We start from the raw sequence: 18070 nt of genomic DNA on the forward strand, positions 1-18070 counted from the left end.
AATAGAAGAAGACATCAAAAAGCCTTTGCCCACAGCAAGGAGTTCAACAATTGTGTTTAAATTTAATATAACATGTGATAAAGAGTGGAGCTGGAGTCAGTCTGTCACTGGCTGTCCCACAGTATTATTTATGGCTCTATATAGGCCCAGCTCCATGACTTTAGCAGGCAGAAACCTTAATACTTGGTGACACAACTGGGCTGAGCCATCTAATATCACCCACAAATCCTCAAAAAACAAACTACTCCTTCAAATAATTATGCTGTTCCAACACATTAACTTCCCAGGCAGAGATGGAATGTCCTGGTTTAGGGAACACCACTGAAAAGCTCTGTCTGTAGCCCAGGCTTCAAATCAAAAACCTTTAATATTAGGATCACACTCTGCACTGAATAAATGTCAGAGAAATAAACTTGATGGAACAACATATTTTTCATGCTCTAAAATGAATTTTAAAAAGGACCTAGAACAGGAAACTACAAAGTCTTTAACCTCCAGGGGGAAAAAAATCAAATACCACCCAGGTCACTAATAATCTAATGTCAACTGTTTCCATAAAAAATGGGCAATGATAAATAATCAAAGCATTTAGTGGGAGCTGTGGGGATCTGAGTTATTCTCAGCTATCCTGTGCTATTCTCTGTGCATGTTGATTAGAATTTTAAAGAAAAGGTAATGTTTCTCCCAGTCATGGTTTCTAACTCAGAGCATGGAAATCTGTCACTTTATTTTCCAGATCCTGATTTCCCTCAAAGTGACTGGTTATTTTATTGAGAAGGAAAAAACCTCAGAGCAGCCCTCAAGGTGAACCTCTGGGCTGGAGAGGTTGAGGACACAAGGCAGGTTTGGCTGATCTAAACTGTACAGAATTCCAGAATTCCAACATTCCAGAATTCCAGAACTCCAGATCCCTGCCTCCATGAGCTCCTGGCACTGAGCTGACTCCCACCTCCTGCAATGGGATTATTGCCCTTCCACTTACACACCCTCTCATTTTTATGAGCAGGAAAGGTAAAAGAAATGCTTATCCCATGTAAATTATTTTAATTTCTTGCAGCTAACTACGAGAAAATGGCCAGCCCTGAGCAGCCCACTTAGCAAACAACTGATTTTAAAACTTGAACAATGTGTAGGCAAAGCTGTTTATTTATTTATTTATTTATTATTTCTCTACTGCATCCACCTCGTGCTGGCCAATCCTTCTTTATATTAAATGTGAGATCAGCAGAGAGTTTTGTGTTCCAAGAGACACAGGATCACTTCTGCTGCACTTCATCAAGTGTGAGAAAATACAAAACCTCTGTCCTTTGGCCAGGCAGTCCAAACTCAGCATGAGGATAAAACATAAAACCCTGGTGACAGACAACACACTCTGCATCCCAGGACTGAAAAATCAGCTTTTCTTGATAAGAAAGACTTCACTGAAACAAAACAAAACAAACAAAAAAGTGCTATTAGCTAACCTGAAATAACCTTAAAATAATAATTTTAAAGCAAGATCCCAGACACAGAAGAGGCTTTTATAACGGTGTAACCTATGGAAATTGTACCTGAAAACATGGGAAGATTTCATGCCCTGGAATACTTTTTGCATTTTATTTCCAGAAAGTGTCACATCCAAGGCCATCTGCATTCATCTTCTTGATTGCAATACACTGTCCTAAAGGTAAAAAAAGCAATTTAAACCCCCTGATGTTTCTCTTGGCTCTTCTGTCCTTCTGGCAAAGCTGACCTGTAATGTTTTTAACACAAGCTGGTGTCACACCTCGGGCCAGCTCTTCAAAAGTGTTTTTGCTATGTGTTATTAGTCCATATTATATTATCGGCTTTTTGCAAATATTAAGATGAATGCTGTATGTATATCGCTGGAAAACTTTGCTGTATGAATATAGTTTCTTTTAGTTCTGCTATTAACAAAACTTAGAAATAGCAATATGAGATATATATATATATATTTGTTGGACTGTAACATGGTAATGTAAAAAGCTTTTGTTCACATAAATAACTTAGAGAATGGTAAAAAAAAAATCAGGAAATTATTCACATTCTTGGATTATTGGTGGCACACCAGAACGCCAGGGAAGGAATTTATTGATATTCCATTAACAAATGTTGATTTACAGGTAAGAGTGGGATAATTTTGAATAATGCATGAAGATCTATGAATATGCAAGGTGTTGATGCACTTAAAGAAGTGTTTTCTGAGTTTGTGTGTGCTCTTGGCTAAAGGCTCAGCACCCGGCCCTATAACCTTATCTTTATTGTTTCCCTCTTATTGTATTTTATTAAACCTTTTAAAATTTACCAGGACAGTGAACCTCTTTTTTCACACAGGTATTGCCCAGAAATCCTATAAACCCACAACAGTGAATGAGGGATTTGTCTTTCTAAACAAGCTGGTGGATCAAACCAGCACTGAGAAATAAAAGAAACAATGGGAAGGATTCCACTGATTGATGAATGGAAAAAAAGATCTTTGCCTTTACAGACAAACTGTAGGTTTGCTGAGAAATGGAATTGGATACTGAAAGATGAAAGAAGCAATGGAGAAAAAAACATGAATTCTATAAGAATTCAAAATGAAAAGGGAGGGTTGTACATTAGAGGGGAATCTCAGGTATCAGTGTTTGGGAAGTCTGTGCCTCTCAAGTACCTCAGCAATGGGAAAGAGAGAGGGAAATTGGGATAAAAAGGGAGGTGAGGCCTCCAAAAATCTGAGAGACCCCAGGGAATGCCCCATGGCCTCTCCCTTTATTCCAATAAAGCAAAAGGACTCCTCTGGCTCCTTTTTGGACAGAAACCTCTGGTGTTTGTGGGTTCATTTCGCTAACAGCAATCCTATAACCCCACGACACCAATCCTATAAACCCGGACTATTGCAGGGCCGGATTTTCCGCCTCAGCCGGGGCCGCCCCGCCCTCAGCGCCCGGGGCCGCCCCTTCCCGCCCGGGGAGCCGGGCCGGGGTGAGGAACGGGCTCAGGAGAGCTCCGGGGAGGGAAAGTCGGCTCCTGGAGCCCGATCCTGAGGGAAAAGGGGAGAGAAGGAAGGGCAGGGCAGCTCCCGGAGCCCCTGAGGGGCGGACACGGAGCTGCGGCAGCGGGGCCGGGGGAGGCCGCGCAGCCGCTCCGGGCTGGAGCCCTCAGAGCCCCTGGCAGGGCAGAAAGGAGCTCCAGGAGAGCTGCAGAGACAAGGGATGGAGGGACAGGACACAGGGAATGGCTCCCACTGCCTCAGGGCACGGATGGGTGCGATTTGGGGCTGGAATTCCTGGCTGGAATTCCCAGAGAAGCTGTGCCTGCCCCTAGATCCCTGGAAGTGACTCGGGCCTGGTTGAACATTGGGATTGGAGCACCCTGGGACAGTGGAAGTTCTTTTCCCTGGGACAGTGGAAGGTTTTTTTCCCTGGGACAGTGGAAGGTTTTTTTGCCTGGGATATTGGAAGGTTTTGTCCCACTATCTCATCTAACCACACTCTCTTTCCATTTCAACTCATTCCCCCTTGTCCCATCGCTATTATAAACAGCCTTGCCTCATCTTTCCTCATCTTTCAGGTACTAGAAAGGGGAAAATTTGCGTTTAATTTTTTTAAATGAATTTTATCCAAATGTCAGTACAATCAGTCCACTACAGAATTGAAAGGAGTGATGCTCAGATTTCACAGCTCATGTGCAGTGCTAATGGTCACTGTACATTTAGTCTATGGATCTGAACTAATCCATGCTTTGGCTTGATCACAGCTGTGATTTTACCCTCGTGTTGTGGTGGTTAAATCTGGTGTGATGTGACTAGAAGAGCCCAATGTATATCCCATGCTGCTGTGAAACTTTATTTTTATTTCTATTTTTATTTGCAGTGCTGCCCCATGGCCACTGCCCCAGCAGAGAGCTCCAAGAAGGGGCTGGGGTTGAGCCAGAGCCACAGCAATTCTGCTTTGGATTATTCGGGAGACACCTTTGAGTCCTTCAGCGAGGAGGAGGAGAGCCAAGCACCTGGATCCTGGTGTTCCACTGAAGATGAGGAGAGCCAAGCACCTGGATCCTGGTGTTCCACTGAGAATGAGGAGAGCCAAGCACCTGGATCCTGGTGTTCCACTGAGGATGAGGAGAGCCAAGCACCTGGATCCTGGTGTTCCACTGAAGATGAGGAGAGCCAAGCACCTGGATCCTGGTGTTCCACTGAGGATTTGGAGGGGGCAGCTGTGTCAGAGGCTTTGGAAAGTTCCTCATCACTGGCAGGCCAAAGTCCTGCAGGTATGCAGAGCTCTCCCTGCTCGAGGCCCGTGTTTCACAGCTTCAAAAAGTGCAGGGAGGACTTGAATCAGCAAAAATAAATGTGTGAAAATTGCATACAGTGTTCTTGCAAAGTGCTGACCACATCCATGCTCAGACAGCTCCATGGGAAATCCTTCCTTAGTAATCTTGTGATGCTCAAATTCTGTTGGCACCTTAAAAAACAATTCTCCAAGCTATTTTTTTACCATAGCTGGGCCATAAAACAATTTTTCTATGGGATACTTCCAGGTTTTGAAATACTGAAGAGGGCTGGGGGAGATCTGAATGTGTAAATACTTCAGGTAAAAGACAAACTTTTCTCATGGTTTTTTGGGTTTGTTTCAGTAAAATTCAGAATAAACCCAAGCCCCAAAGTAAGAGCTGAGGTCCCCTGGGCAGGTGAGCCTCCCACACCTGGGGGAGATCTGAGTGTGGAAATAATTCAGGTAAAATAAGAGAAGATAAAATAAGCTGAAGTCTGTGGCCTCATCTGTGTGTCTGTGGCTCAAGGTTTCTCCTCCCTCAGCAGGGAGAACTGGCACATTCAAGTGGAAGATTATTTGCCTCCCACTTTGCTTTCCTCACAATGTGTGTTCAGATTTGCCTTTTTTCCTTGCAGAGGAGGAGTCTGAAGCAGTGGATGCTGCAGCTGCCATAGGAAAATGGATTGATGCCATGGGAAAAGGGATTGATGTGAAAAATAAAGCCGCTGGGATTGGGCCAGACAAATCTGACATCACAGCTCCTGCTGGTGAGTTTGGTAACTTCAGCAGAGTTTCTCTTGGAAGGAGGTCTAAACTTGACTTAAATTTTATACACAGGCTATTAAATTAAGCCAGCTAATTAGCATGGCTTAATTAGCCAAGTAATTATGTACAAACTTTCTTTTATTCTTTCTTGGAGAGCAGTTTGTCTCCTATATCACACATGGCTTTGGTGCTCCCCCCATGTAGTGCCATTATCCTGGTGATGCATTACCACAAAACCTGGAAAAGTACATTAAAAATGTCCCTACATTTGACATTTAATTGTTTAATTCAGGGTTTTTTTCTCCAGCTGTAGTGGTACCAGGAAATTTGGGCATTTTTCCCTCCAAAATAAACATGATTTCAGAATTGATTGTGTGAATGGTTTTTCCCCCTTGTTAATCAACAGTATTGATAATTGAGTGATTTGTTTGCCCTGTTTTAATTCCTTTCCCAAGCTGAGGGAGGCAGCAGGGCACCAATTTTGGCAGGAACAATGGAGCAGCTTTACCCAAATGATGCTGGAGTGTAGGGAGGAGGAGGAGGAGAGAAAGGAGGAAGGAAAGATCCATTTCCATTTGCTGGTTATGAAAAGAACTGTGAGAGCAGATGGTGGGATGCCAACCCCGCTAAAGTCTGTCAAAAAGTGGGTCAGAGATGTTATTTTTAATTAAGAAAAAAGAGCAAGAAAGCTGTAATTGAGCAAAAAAATAATGGGAGCAGAAGGGGAATCTTCCTCAGTGTGCATATTGGTGGGAAGTGAGCAAACCTGGAGTTTTGTAGGTCAGTGTCTCCACTTCTTCCTCCTCTTCTTCCTCCTCTTCTTCCTCCTCTTCTTCCTCCTCTTCTTCCTCCTCTTCTTCCTCCTCTTCTTCCTCCTCTTCTTCCTCCTCTTCTTCCTCCTCTTCTTCCTCCTCTTCTTCCTCCTCTTCTTCCTCCTCTTCTTCCTCCTCTTCTTCCTCCTCTTCTTCCTCCTCTTCTTCCTCCTCTTCTTCCTCCTCTTCTTCCTCCTCTTCTTCCTCCTCTTCTTCCTCCTCTTCTTCCTCCTCTTCTTCCTCCTCTTCTTCCTCCTCTTCTTCCTCCTCTTCTTCCTCCTCTTCTTCCTCATTTCAGGTAGTAATTTCTAGTTGAATAGTCAGTGCTGCTCTGCAGGTGACAAAAGTTTAGTTATTGAGTCAAAAGTATAAATAATATAGGTGTTAGTTCTGTTGGATTGTTTAGCTTTAAAAGACCTTGTAACTAAATTCAGCTCCATTTTGCTTTTAGCTGGTAGCTACAAGTGTTACAAAACTCTCTGTACTTTAGATCAAATTTAATTAACAACCAAGTCCAAACACAAAAAACCTTGTCTCTTGCATTTTAATCCTAACTCTGAGTAAAGACAGAAGTCTCAGGTACACTGGTGCTTCCAGTGATCCATATGAAGAGCACAAATTATGCTTCATGCTTTTCTTTGATTGCAAACACCTTACCCAGCCATGTTATCCCCAAATCAATCAGCATTAACCATGCACTGCATTTTTTTATTGCAGAATATTACTCTAAAATAAGCACAGCAACTTTTGTCTTCTGATATCTATAATGCTTCTTTTGGATTTAATCCTTCAGCACTTGGTAGCCCCCAAATTTTGCATTGTTTTAGCAGCTTGGAGATATTTTATGTTTTAAATGCAGAGAAGGAGCTCACCTAGAAGTGAGTCCCCTCAGAACACTCAGCTCAGTGAATTGTGTGCACTGAGCACACAGGGTACTCTGAATTAGGGTTTGTTTTATTGCCTCAAGACTTTCTTCTCATCTTACTACTAATAGGGTTAAATATGATGGGGAGAGCAAAAGGCTCTGGTTTGCTTGTGGGGAAATGTAATTTTTATTTTTCATGGTTTTCTTTGTGGGCTGAAAGAAGAAAAACATGCTGGCCTCAGGAGAAGTGAGGAATTTTCATCAGAGTTTGTCTTTGTCCCTCCACCCCAGTGTGGAACAGGAGCTGTTATTAGGAAAATGCATCACAGCACGACCATAAATTCTCAGTTCCACAGAGATTGCTCCATGTTAGTCATCTTTAAAATGCACTCAGGAAACTGCAATTCTTCAGCTTGATGGATCTGAAAATTCAGATTTTCAAATTTAACCCCCTGGCTGCTGCTGTGCTCACAAAGTTACCTCACTTTTGTGATTGAATGCTTTGCCTGTTTCTTTTTGTGCACTGTTCCTGGAATTGTTCCTGGCAGGGTGGGCAGGTCCTGGCAGAGGTGCCCAGAGCGGCTGTGGCTGCCCCTGGACCCCTGGAAGTGCCCAAGGCCAGGGCTTGGAGCAGCCTGGCACAGTGGGAAGTGTCCCAGGGTGGCACTGCATGGCCTTCAAGGTCCCTCCAGGCCAGGTTGTTGTGTGACTCTGGGATGATTCACTGTGCTGGAGGATTTTTACTCACTCTAAATCCCCCTTTGTGATGAGCAGCCTGGCATTTCAGCCTGTTTCTCTCAGTTCTGTGTCACCTGCAGGGGTCTGTGTCATGATCTCTGCTGGTCAGGCATGTTCATCTGAGCTGGAAAATCAATTTAGGTCATTATGGACATGGTGTCTGGAGCTGCACAGGTAAAACTTTGCTGAAGGGCAGTTATTGATTATTGCCTTTCACACCTATCTCTTTTTAATTTTTATTAGTAGGGAATCATAACAGCACAATGCCTGCCAATTTTCCTATTAAATCAAGGTTAGACATGAAAAGAAGAGGGAATTCATAAAGATTTTCTCCTCATGGATTTCAAATGTCACACTTGTTGTACAGAGAGCAAAACCTGCATAAGTCACTGAGTTCCAGGGTTTGGGATGCAGATATGGGGATTAGCTATTTTATTTTATTTTATTTTGTCTTATTTTATCTCTCCTGGGCTGCTGGAATCTGCCAGCACAGCTGCAGAAGGAGCAGTCCAGCATGTTGGGATCACACATGGAAAAGTGGGAATCTGGGAGAGACACAGAACAAACTCAACCCCCAAAGCAAGACCTGACATCCCCTGGGCAGGTGAGCCCCCCACACCTGGGGGAGATCTGGATGTGGAAATAATTCAGTTAAAATACAAACTTTTTAAATTTTTGGGGGGTTTGTTTCAGTAAAATTCAGAATAAACCCAAACCCCAAAGCAAGAGCTGACATCCCCTGGGCAGGTGAACCATCCACACTTAGGGGAGATCTGAGTGTGGAAATAATTCAGATAAAAGAGACTTCTCATGGTTTTTTGGGTTTATTTCAATAAAATTCTAGTCCTTGCTCCCTAATTTATATTCTTTCTGAAATTCCTGTTAAGCATGAGTTAATATGAAGAAATAACTGCAGCACTGAGGTTTAAAACTTGCTGCTCCCTTTGCCAGTGTTTCTTCTGAAGTCTGGGGGTGCAGATGAGCACTGGGTGGGTGTGTGGCAGCACAGCATTTATGCATTTTTAGAAACCAATTCTTAATAAAATTGCACTTGTGGATGTCACAAGAACCTTAAGTGAGTTATTCAGGCTGTCACTAAATGCTCAGTGGACCTGATGTTTTACTGCTCCCTTTGAGTACTCAAATGCTTTTGTTCTGGTTTTTTTTACCCCCCTCACAATGGTAACTTTTTAATCTTTTAATTCATTCTGTGTTCTGCATAAATGAACCTGCCAGGAATATTTAATTAGTGTGATTAAACCCAGTAGTGGCACATGATTTCCACTTTCCCACACAATTCTTGTAAGAAAATTCACCTGATGGTGGTTTCCACTCAGATATTTATGATTTTTTTTATTATTAAATTTCATTTTAAGGTATTGCTAATTTTTATTTATCTGTCTATAGATTGTCACCATATCTTTCCTTTTAATCATTTTGATAGATGATCTTTTTAGGAAGAGGAAGTTTCTCTGTGATGCTCTCAATTCTGAAGTGTTGCAGAATTTATTTATTTTTAATTGTGCTTGTTTAAGAATTGCACTTGAACATATTTTCCATGTTGTCCATGAAGCCACAAAATTCCTGCTTTGCTTAGTTTTAGTTATAGATTGCCTTTTCCTTTATAAATATTGGATTTCTGAGGAGATGCTCAGTTTCTTTGCAGAATTCCACAGCTGTGTCTTGTGCACTCAGGACTAAATAAATCCCAGGAAATTTGAGGGATATTTTATATTCCCATTTTTCAGTATTTTGAGGATTTGTGTTGTGGCACTGGAATGTCTGGAGATTGAATTTAATCCTGAAAAAGCAGAATGTGGAGGGGTTGTTGAAAAGATACAACCCAACCTCCCAGCAGGAATTTGGGGGTGAATCCTTGGCCTTAAAGTGGCCACACTTTGGAGTCAAATTTTGAATTTGGGGGAAATTTGGCCATGGAAACCTGGAGAGTTGTGGGGTCTCCACCTCAGCCAGCCCCATCCTGTGCTGATGTCCATGAAATCCATCCCTGCTTGTGCTCTAAGCCCTGGAAAATCTCCCCAAAAGCCCTGAATGAAATTGTAAATCTTTCCTAACCCACCCAGCTGAAGTCTAAGCTCTATTTTATTTATTTTTATGTGCCACTGGGAAGGATAAGAGAAGATGAAAGAGGGGATGATATTTTTTAAATAAGATCTTATGAAGAGTTTAGGAAATGATTGTTGAAGCTTTAGAGGAAAAGTGTTTTCCAATTGCATTTCCTCCAAAAAAAAATTGCCTTTCTGTAGTCTGTGCAATTTATTGGAGGTGTTTCCAGACTGACTCCAGTGGACACTGCCTCTAATTTTTCTTACAAATTGCTCCTTAGAGTCATTAATGAAGAACTCTCTTGAAATATTAATTAATTTGGGTTTAGCCAGTTGCAGTTTCAGGTAGGGAGATGCTAAATCTGTATTGCTGACAGCCAGTTTATTTAATGTCATGGTGTTTAACTGCTTGCTTTGCTAATCTATTTATCCTGTGCCATTAACCTTTTGTCTTTTTATTTCCTTCCCATCTTTAGAGCCATTTATTGTGCAAGTTCCTACAGTTTCCATTTAAGTTTGTGTTTAAATTCTGATTTTGGAACCTGTTTTTATTGTGCAAGTCCCCATCCACATTTGTGTTTAATTTCTGCTTTTGGAGCCTGTTTCAGAGCCATTTATTGTGCAAGTTCCTACAGTTTCCATTTAAATTTGTGTTTAAATTCTGATTTTGGAACCTGTTTTTATTGTGCAAGTTGCCATTAGGATTTAAATTCTGCTTCTGGAACCTGTTTCAGAGCCATTTATTGTGTGCAAGTTCCTATCCATATTTATGTTTAAAATCTGATTTTTGGAGCCTGTTTTAGGGCCATTTATTCTGCAAGTTTCTGCAGTTCCCATTTAAATTTCTGTTTAAATTCTGATTTGAGAGCCTGTTTCAGAGCCATTTATTGTACAAGTTCCTATCCATATTTATGTAAAAATCTGATTTTTGGAGCATGTTTTAGAGCCATTTATTGTGCAAGTCCCTGCAGTTCCCATTGAATTTTGTATTGAAATTCTGATTTTGGAGCCTGTTTTAGAGCCATTTATTGTGCAAGTTCCTACAACTCCCATTTAAATTTGTGTTTAAATTCTGCTTTAGAGCCATTTATTCTGCAAGTTCCCATCCACATTTGTGTTTAAATTCTGATTTTGGAGCCTGTTTAGAGCCATTTATTGTGTAAGTTCCCATCCACATTTATGTTTAAATTTTGATTTGGGAGCCTGTTTTAGAGCCATTTATTGTGCAAGTTCCTATCCATATTTATGTTTAAAATCTGATTTTTGGAGCCTGTTTTAGAGCCATTTATTGAGCAAGCCCCATCCACATTTATGTTTAAATTTTGATTTGGGAGCCTGTTTTAGAGCCATTTATTGTGCAAGTTCCTATCCATATTTATGTTTAAAATCTGATTTTTGGAGCCTGTTTTAGAGCCATTTATTGAGCAAGCCCCATCCACATTTGTGTTGAAATTCTGCTTTTGGAGCCTGTTTTAGAGCCATTTATTGTGCAAGTTCCTATCCATATTTATGTTTAAAATCTGATTTTTGGAGCCTGTTTTAGAGCCATTTATTGTGCAAGTCTCTGCAGTTCCCATTGAATTTGGTGTTGAAATTCTGCTGTGCTGTTGCTGCAGGCAGGGCCTGACCCTGCCTTTGGCTTTTCCTTGGCTGCCACGAGGTCACCCAGACAAAGAGCAGCAATTCCCCTTGCCCTGCCCCAGGCACTGATGTCCTGTTGTTTCCTGGCAGGGGTTCCTGGACTGTCCCCAGAAGAGCTGGCTGCTCTCAGGAGGTTCTGCAGCAGCAGGATCAGCAGGATGCAGCAGCAGCAGGCAGGGAAGGGCAGGAGGCTGCAGGGGAGGATCCCAGCAGGGCAGAGGGACACAGGAGATTGCTGTGCTGTTCTGCCCAGCTGATGAACAGGATCCTGCTGGACAACACCAGGCAGGCTGTCAAACAGGTATGGGCAGAAAAAATGAGATTTGCCCTGAATTCTGGGAGAACCACTGGAGAAAAAATCCATAATAACAACTTACTATGCCAGGCTCAGATCTCTCAGGTTGATATCCCAAATTTATCCTTCTCATTTCTTAGACATCACTGTAGAGCTGTTGGTTGCAAATAATCATCATAAAATATTGTCTGCTGATAAAATCCTGATTTGTGGGATTGAGCAAGGCTGGGATCATCATTTCTTTTATAAACTCTGGATCAGCTGAAGAAAAAAGCCTTTTTTTTCTGGTTGTGTTTGCCCCATTTATTTATCAAATTATTTTGCATGTTATTTGTTGTGAATTCTTTGTGTCTCCAGGATTAGAAATATTGCAAAGACAAAACCCGCTCCCAGCTTTCTTAGGTATTAGATAATATTACAGATAATAGTATAGATATTATATTATAGATATTGTAATATTATAGGTAATATTGATAAAAACAGTTCCAATGAAATCTTGCTGACCTCAGCCCCTGATTAAGAAGCCTCTGTCTCATCTTTAAAATGAGATTCAAAGCTCTTTTTTTTGTCACCAGCCCAGTGGTGTTTTCCCACCAAGGATGGTTTTTATGCCCCAGCTCCTCCCCTCAGCCCTGCACCTAAAAATAACATTTTAAACTCAGTTCTGGTGTGATAATTATTTCAGCCTTCCTGTCTTTTAAAACGATTTTGACATTTCAGCCATCTGCTTTTTAAATTTCTAATAATGTTAACCCACCTTGCAATTTTTGTGGAATTTTTATTTCCTCTTTATTTATCTTACATTGTGGGAATACATTCCCTAAAAAAAAAACTTTATCTGCTCTTCTGCTTGGTTCTGTCTGTAGCTCCACACAACATTTTTATCCAGAGAAGTCAGGGAGGAGGGGACAGGGAGGCCTGGGATGGGATTTCTTGGGTTGATTCCCCAGCTTTTGTAGCAATTTCATGTGTTTATGAAGCCAGATGGAATCTGAGTCAATAAAATCAGATCAAACCATTGATATTTCATAAAAGCACAAACCCTGGGATTTGTGTAATGCTGTTAAATAAGATTTCATGGTGGATAAACTAGCCCAAAATCAGTGAGTAGCACTGATTATCTTACAGAAAAAAAACTGCAGAGTCTGACTTGGATTCTGGCTCCGAGCTGCCTGTTTGAACTAATTACTCCAGAGTTTATTTGCCTCTTAATTTATTTATTAAATGTATAAATATAATTTATAATCATAACCCCTCTGGTTGGTGTTTAAGGCCTTGCACACAGTCAGTATAGGCACAGTTATAAATGATGGAATTGTGATTATGAATTATTTTAACACTGCCTGAAAAGCAAATTTTTGTCCTTAGACAGTCCCTCTGTGTATTTTTATAATTTGTTCTCAGAGTTGCCAGGCCAGACATTGCTCATGGTATCAAAGTTTCCTCTTCCAGGTGACAGAAGCTGAAATCCATGAGGCTTCAACATGTCCTGAGTGCCAGCAGAAGGAAGCAGAGCTGGCCAGGGCTGCCTTCCTCAGGCACAAAAAGACTCTGCTGGAAGGTGCTTTAATCCAAGAGAAATTGAAAGAACAGCTTTACTCCAGAGTAAGCAAATATTGTTGAAAAAAAATTTGTGCTACATTTTATAGGTGATGTAATGAAAGAATCTGTAATTCAGATTTTCCCTGATTTCTGGCAGAGAGATCAATGCAAACCAAAATAGAATTTAGATACTGAGATATCATTCATAAAATGCTTGGGACCAACATTCTCCTCAAGTCCTTTGAGCTGCCTGATTTATGGGAGGTCACTGCCAGCATGTCCTGGAATTGATTTTGGGTCCCTTTGGGCTATGTGTCCCCAGTTTGTTTTCTGCTGGGCTGTCCAAGCTGAAATGGAAAATGGAAATTATGTGATAGGGGTACCTGCCCCTGCTGGGCTTCCTCACTCATCCTTTGCCATGGCAGTCTTGGAATATTCTCCAAGAAACCTCCAAACTCTGGTCAAGGAGCATTGACTCATCTGGTTTGTGCTTGCTGGGGCATAAAAGGAGCTTAGGAGGGATTCCCTGAGAAAAGCAATGTGTGATGGAGGCTGAGGTACTCTGAGACTGCATTTCTTGGAATTCCTGTCTCTGTGCCAGTGTGTGCCTCTGGGTGAGCAATGAAATGTGCACAATTCCTTGGGCCTCCTGTTCTTCAGGAGAATCAGAAAGAAGAGCTCTTCTCTTTTCTGGGGGTCAGAGTGGAGGCAGCTCCTTCCTGTGTGCTGTGCCACACATTCCTTCCTTCCCTAAGAGTTTGGACTCTTCCTCACTCCACACCTCAGATCTGAGAGCTTCAGTCTCAGGTGAGGCTTCACCTTTTCCCACTTTTCCCCCCTTTTTCCCTCCTGCTTTTCCCTGTCCCTCCTGAGGGGAGAATCCTGCTTTTTGGGCCATGCTGTTGTTATTGTGTTATTAAACAGAATCCTTTCAAATTGTGTGGATGAGTGCTGCCCAGCTGGCTGGCTCTGAGGGACTGGGTGTGTGAAACATGAAATGTGAGACATTCCATGTTCCCTTTCTGTTTCAGGACATGCTCACACTTCTGGGAGAAGCCCTCAGCAGCTTTCCCAAACCTTCAGAGGATCCCAGGGATTTGTGGCAAAGGCTGAAGGGTAAGGAAATGGAAAAACAGAATCAAGCATAACTCCACTGGGTGAAAAACTGGGAGAGCCTCTTGTGGGCAGGCACCTCCAGAATTCCAATGGGTGAAGGACTGGGAGAGCCTCCTGTGGCACCTCCAGAATTCCAATGGCTTTGGCTCTGAGCTGCCCTGGCAGTGATGGATTGGGTGCTGCTTTAATATTCCTGCAGGTGGAACCAGATCTGCCTGCCTGGGGTGTGACTCAGCCCTTTCTCCTTCCTCAATGCAAATGTTGCTATATTTTGTAATCCATCTCCATAGGTTTCTCAAATTCTAGAAGCCAAGAGTTTCCATTATTAATCTGCAAAGGCAGAAGTATTGTTTTGGGTTTTTTTTTTTTTTTGTGGGATTGCTGTGGGATTGCAGAGCAGCTCCCAGCTGCTTCCATCCATAAGGAAAATAAATGATTCTGTTTGCCAGGCCAGGGAGGTGTAATTACTGCATTTCAGCTCAGTCTTTGCCCACTGTCTCATGGTAAATTGAAAGTGAGAGCCCCAGGTGGAGGACAAAAAGCAAAGTTAACTATAGAAAGCAGTGAAATGAGATGCAGTATTTATAGAAGGGAAATAATGAGGCTGTAGTAGAAATTAATCAGCAGGACTGGGGCTGCCAATGGGATGAGAAATGATAATAAATTAATCATGGAATCTGTATAGGATAGAGAGAAAAAAACCAATAGATTAAAACTGGAATAAAAATTGTAAGAAAATACTTTGGAATTTGTTGTAATATTTCAAGATGATGAAGTCACAGGCTGGATCTGGGGCTCAGTACACATGCAAATAAAATGGAATTGTGCTGGGAATCTTTGGCTTAGACAATGAAATCATCCTCACTGTGGCCTCCAAAGCCTGGTGCTGCTCTGTGCTCACCTCTGTGATCAGAGCTGGCAGCAGGGGCTCAGCCCCAGCCATGGCCTGACTCCTCAGCCTCCCAGTTCCTGATCTCTCTGCACTCACATCTCTCTGGAAATCTTGGAGGAATATCTCCATCTCTGAACCCAGGCTGTATTTTTGTGCCAAAGCAGGGAGGATGAAACCCCTCTGTTGCATTTTCTTCCCCCATTTTGGGACAAGAGCCCTCACTGCTGAAATGAGGTTTGTGTTTCAAGTGGTTGTTCCCTCCTTGTGCTCCTTGAGGGCTCTTTAGCCTCTTGTTCTCACTTCCCAGAAAAGCTGGAGGGAAATGCTGGGATAGAAACAGAATAACAGCATGTTAGCAAAGTTCTGCCTTCTGCTGCTTAAAAAAATCTAAAAATCTCTGAGTGATTTCCCTGGGAGTGGATCCTGAGCAGGTCAAACCCCAGGTGGGAACCCAGCCCTGACTCACCCAGTCCTTGCAGAGAGCTTTAATAATTCATCAAAAATATTCCCCTAAAAACATCCCCTTTTGGATTGTCCCTGCAGAGCACCTGGGTAATGAATAAACCCTGCTTGTTCCTTCCTGTTGCTCTGGAATCCTTACAGGTGTTTAAATCCATTAAATCTCTCTGTGGATACCCCAGCTCTGCTCCTCACTGGGTTTGGTCTGCACTCCCTGGTTCTCTGAGCCTTTGGAAGTCTCTGCAGACACTGGGAAAAGCACTCAGAATTTCAAATGGAGCCTTGGAAGGGCTGTCAGGTGTACAGGAGGGGATCAGGAGCTGAATCCTTGGAAAATGTCATTTTATAGCACAGATTTCAGCCCCACCAAAAGTGACTTCCATGCACATGTTGATAGTTTTGTTTTCAGAACACAGAAGCTTTCTAGAGCTACTGGAATTTCTTTGCAGCTGCTGTCATCAAGCCTTTCTGTGAATCCTGAATTGTGAGTTATTTGGGTTATGTCTGACAGTATTTGTCTGTGGAACAGACACAGTGCCTGCACAGCTCTTGTTTGTTTGCATAAATGTTACAAACAGAACTCAGGTAACTCCTCAGCAAAATCAAAGCAGATTTTGCTGATGGCTGTTGGGTGCATTTTCCTGCTGCTCACTACAGTTGTTTCATTCTTTTATCAGCAAGGACTCTGAGGTCTGAGTGTTTTTCTTCAGCAGCAATGGAATGAACAATCAGAGCCCTTAAATATTTTATTTTCTAATCCTGCAGTTTTTGAGGCTGGAGATCCAAAACTCTGCCAGGGAGGATGTGGGAAGGAGGGTGGGTGATGTTTCTTCCTTTTTCCCCTTCCAGGAGCTCCTCCCTCCAGCAGCAGCTTTTTCTTTTGATCCAAAGAAACCTCAAAACTCTGGTCAAGGAACATTTACTCATCTGCTGCCTGGTTTGTGCTTGCTGGGGCATAAAAGGAGCAGGGTGGCTCAGGAGGGATTCCTTGGGAAAAGCAGCTGTGGCTGTGAAACAAATCCATCTGCCTCTTCAGAGTGCTCTGCAGCTCTGCCTCTGTGGCTTTCAGGCCACCCAGACTTGCATGATTTAATCTTCTGCATGGCTGCTGATGTGATGGGATCACTGCTCTGAACTCTGCTAACCAAGAAGGTTTCTCCCACCTCAGTGGTTTCATGCTCTGTGTGTGCTGATACCCACTTTGGGGATGTTGGATTTGATAACTGACCCTTTGGAGAAACATTCCTCAAATTATCATTAAAATCAGTTTCCCATGGACTGCAGCACTGTAACTTTGCCTTTCACTTGCTCTAGCTTTATAAAAATCCATCCTTTTCCAGCCTGGAGCATTCCAGGCTCCCTCATTCCTCAGTCTCCTTTGCACCCATCTCTTAGGCTCTGGGAATTTGTATCTCTAGAAACAACTTCCATCTCAATCCCAACAGGCTGCTAGCCCTGAGTGGGAATGAGGTTGTAGTGTCATTAACTTCCCTGATGTGAGCTGGCAACAAAGCTAAAAATTCACCAATGACCTGTTCTGCCCATGCCAAGGAGCTGGCACTGGATGAGCTTTGAGGTCCCTTCCAACCCAGCCCATTCCCTGATTCTGGGATATTTGAATCTGGATTTGCAGCTGCTGAGGAAATCTCTTGTCCCACTGGTCCACAAGAAGAGTTTGAGTTGGAAGAGACCTTGCAAAGGCCACTTAACCCACCCTGCCATGGCAGGGACACCTTCTGCTATTCCAGCTGATCCAGCCTGGCCTTGGACACTTCCAGGGATCCAGGGGCAGCCCCAGCTGCTCTGGGAATTCTATTCCAGGGCCTCCTCAGTATAAAAACCCTCTTGTAGCTGATCTAAGCCAACCCTCCTGCAGGTAGAACCATTCTCCCCTGTCCTGGGGGCCCAGGGCCTGCTGAGAGCTGTGCCCCATCTTCCCTGCAGGCCCCCTTCAGATACAGGAATTTTCCCCCTTTCCCCCTGAACACTCAGTTTTTCCTGAGGGGTTCCAGCCCTCAGAGCATCTTTGTGACCTCCTTCCATTAATCCTGAACCTTTTCTCTGAAGTCACATAAAAATCTGAAATGCTCCAGGCTCCCCTGGGGTCCCTCCTCAGAAATTCCCCTCATGGGGTTGGGGTGTGGGGCATAAATATCCCATTAGACTGGGGTATTTTTTTTTGTTTTATTTTTTACCACAGCCAATTTGATGAGGTTCTAAGAAGAGCTGCTGAACCCATTTATTCATAGTGAGAACTTGACAGAAATGCTAAGCTGGTGGCACCAAGGATGAGATTTTGCTCCATGGAACTGGAGCTCCCAGTAAACCCCTGAGCTGAGTGCAGCTCCCTCAAACCTTCCACAAATCCTGCAGCAAGAGCTGCAGTGCTCCCAGCTCTGCATCCTTCAAGCCTTTCCCAATCTCCCTGTATTCTTCAAGCTGCAATTTTATCACCACTGGAAGGGATTGTTCAGAGGGTGACTTTTGATTGTGCCCCTTAGAGAGGCACTGGGTGTGTGCAGGTGAGCCCTGCCTGCTTTCCTGCCTGCTCTGGCTTTAAATGATGGCAGAACAGATATTAATCCTATAAACACCACATCTGCATTGTTTTCATGCAATTAAT

General features: G+C 42.9%; 1 protein-coding gene and 1 long non-coding RNA gene across 2 annotated transcripts; one reads left to right on the forward strand and one right to left on the reverse strand.

Annotated features, from left to right (window-relative positions):
- The first annotated feature begins 2932 nt into the window (after nt 1-2932).
- On the forward strand, nt 2933-16725 carry C14H8orf48 (chromosome 14 C8orf48 homolog). The gene is given in 9 exon segments (XM_042779722.1): nt 2933-2964; nt 3855-4251; nt 4892-5023; nt 7930-8040; nt 11234-11392; nt 11395-11444; nt 12891-13043; nt 14012-14096; nt 16297-16725. Coding segments are annotated over 8 exon segments (1113 nt in total). The 5' UTR covers nt 2933-2964; nt 3855-3863; the 3' UTR covers nt 16332-16725.
- On the reverse strand, nt 14081-16290 carry LOC122149431. The gene is made up of 2 exons (XR_006163047.1): nt 14220-16290; nt 14081-14172 (listed from the first exon to the last, which is right to left on the reverse strand). It is a non-coding gene; the product is annotated as an uncharacterized LOC122149431 (long non-coding RNA).
- Nucleotides 16726-18070: the final 1345 nt, after the last annotated feature.

Source organism: Catharus ustulatus, chromosome 14, assembly GCF_009819885.2.
Source record: "Catharus ustulatus isolate bCatUst1 chromosome 14, bCatUst1.pri.v2, whole genome shotgun sequence".
NCBI lineage: Eukaryota > Metazoa > Chordata > Aves > Passeriformes > Turdidae > Catharus > Catharus ustulatus.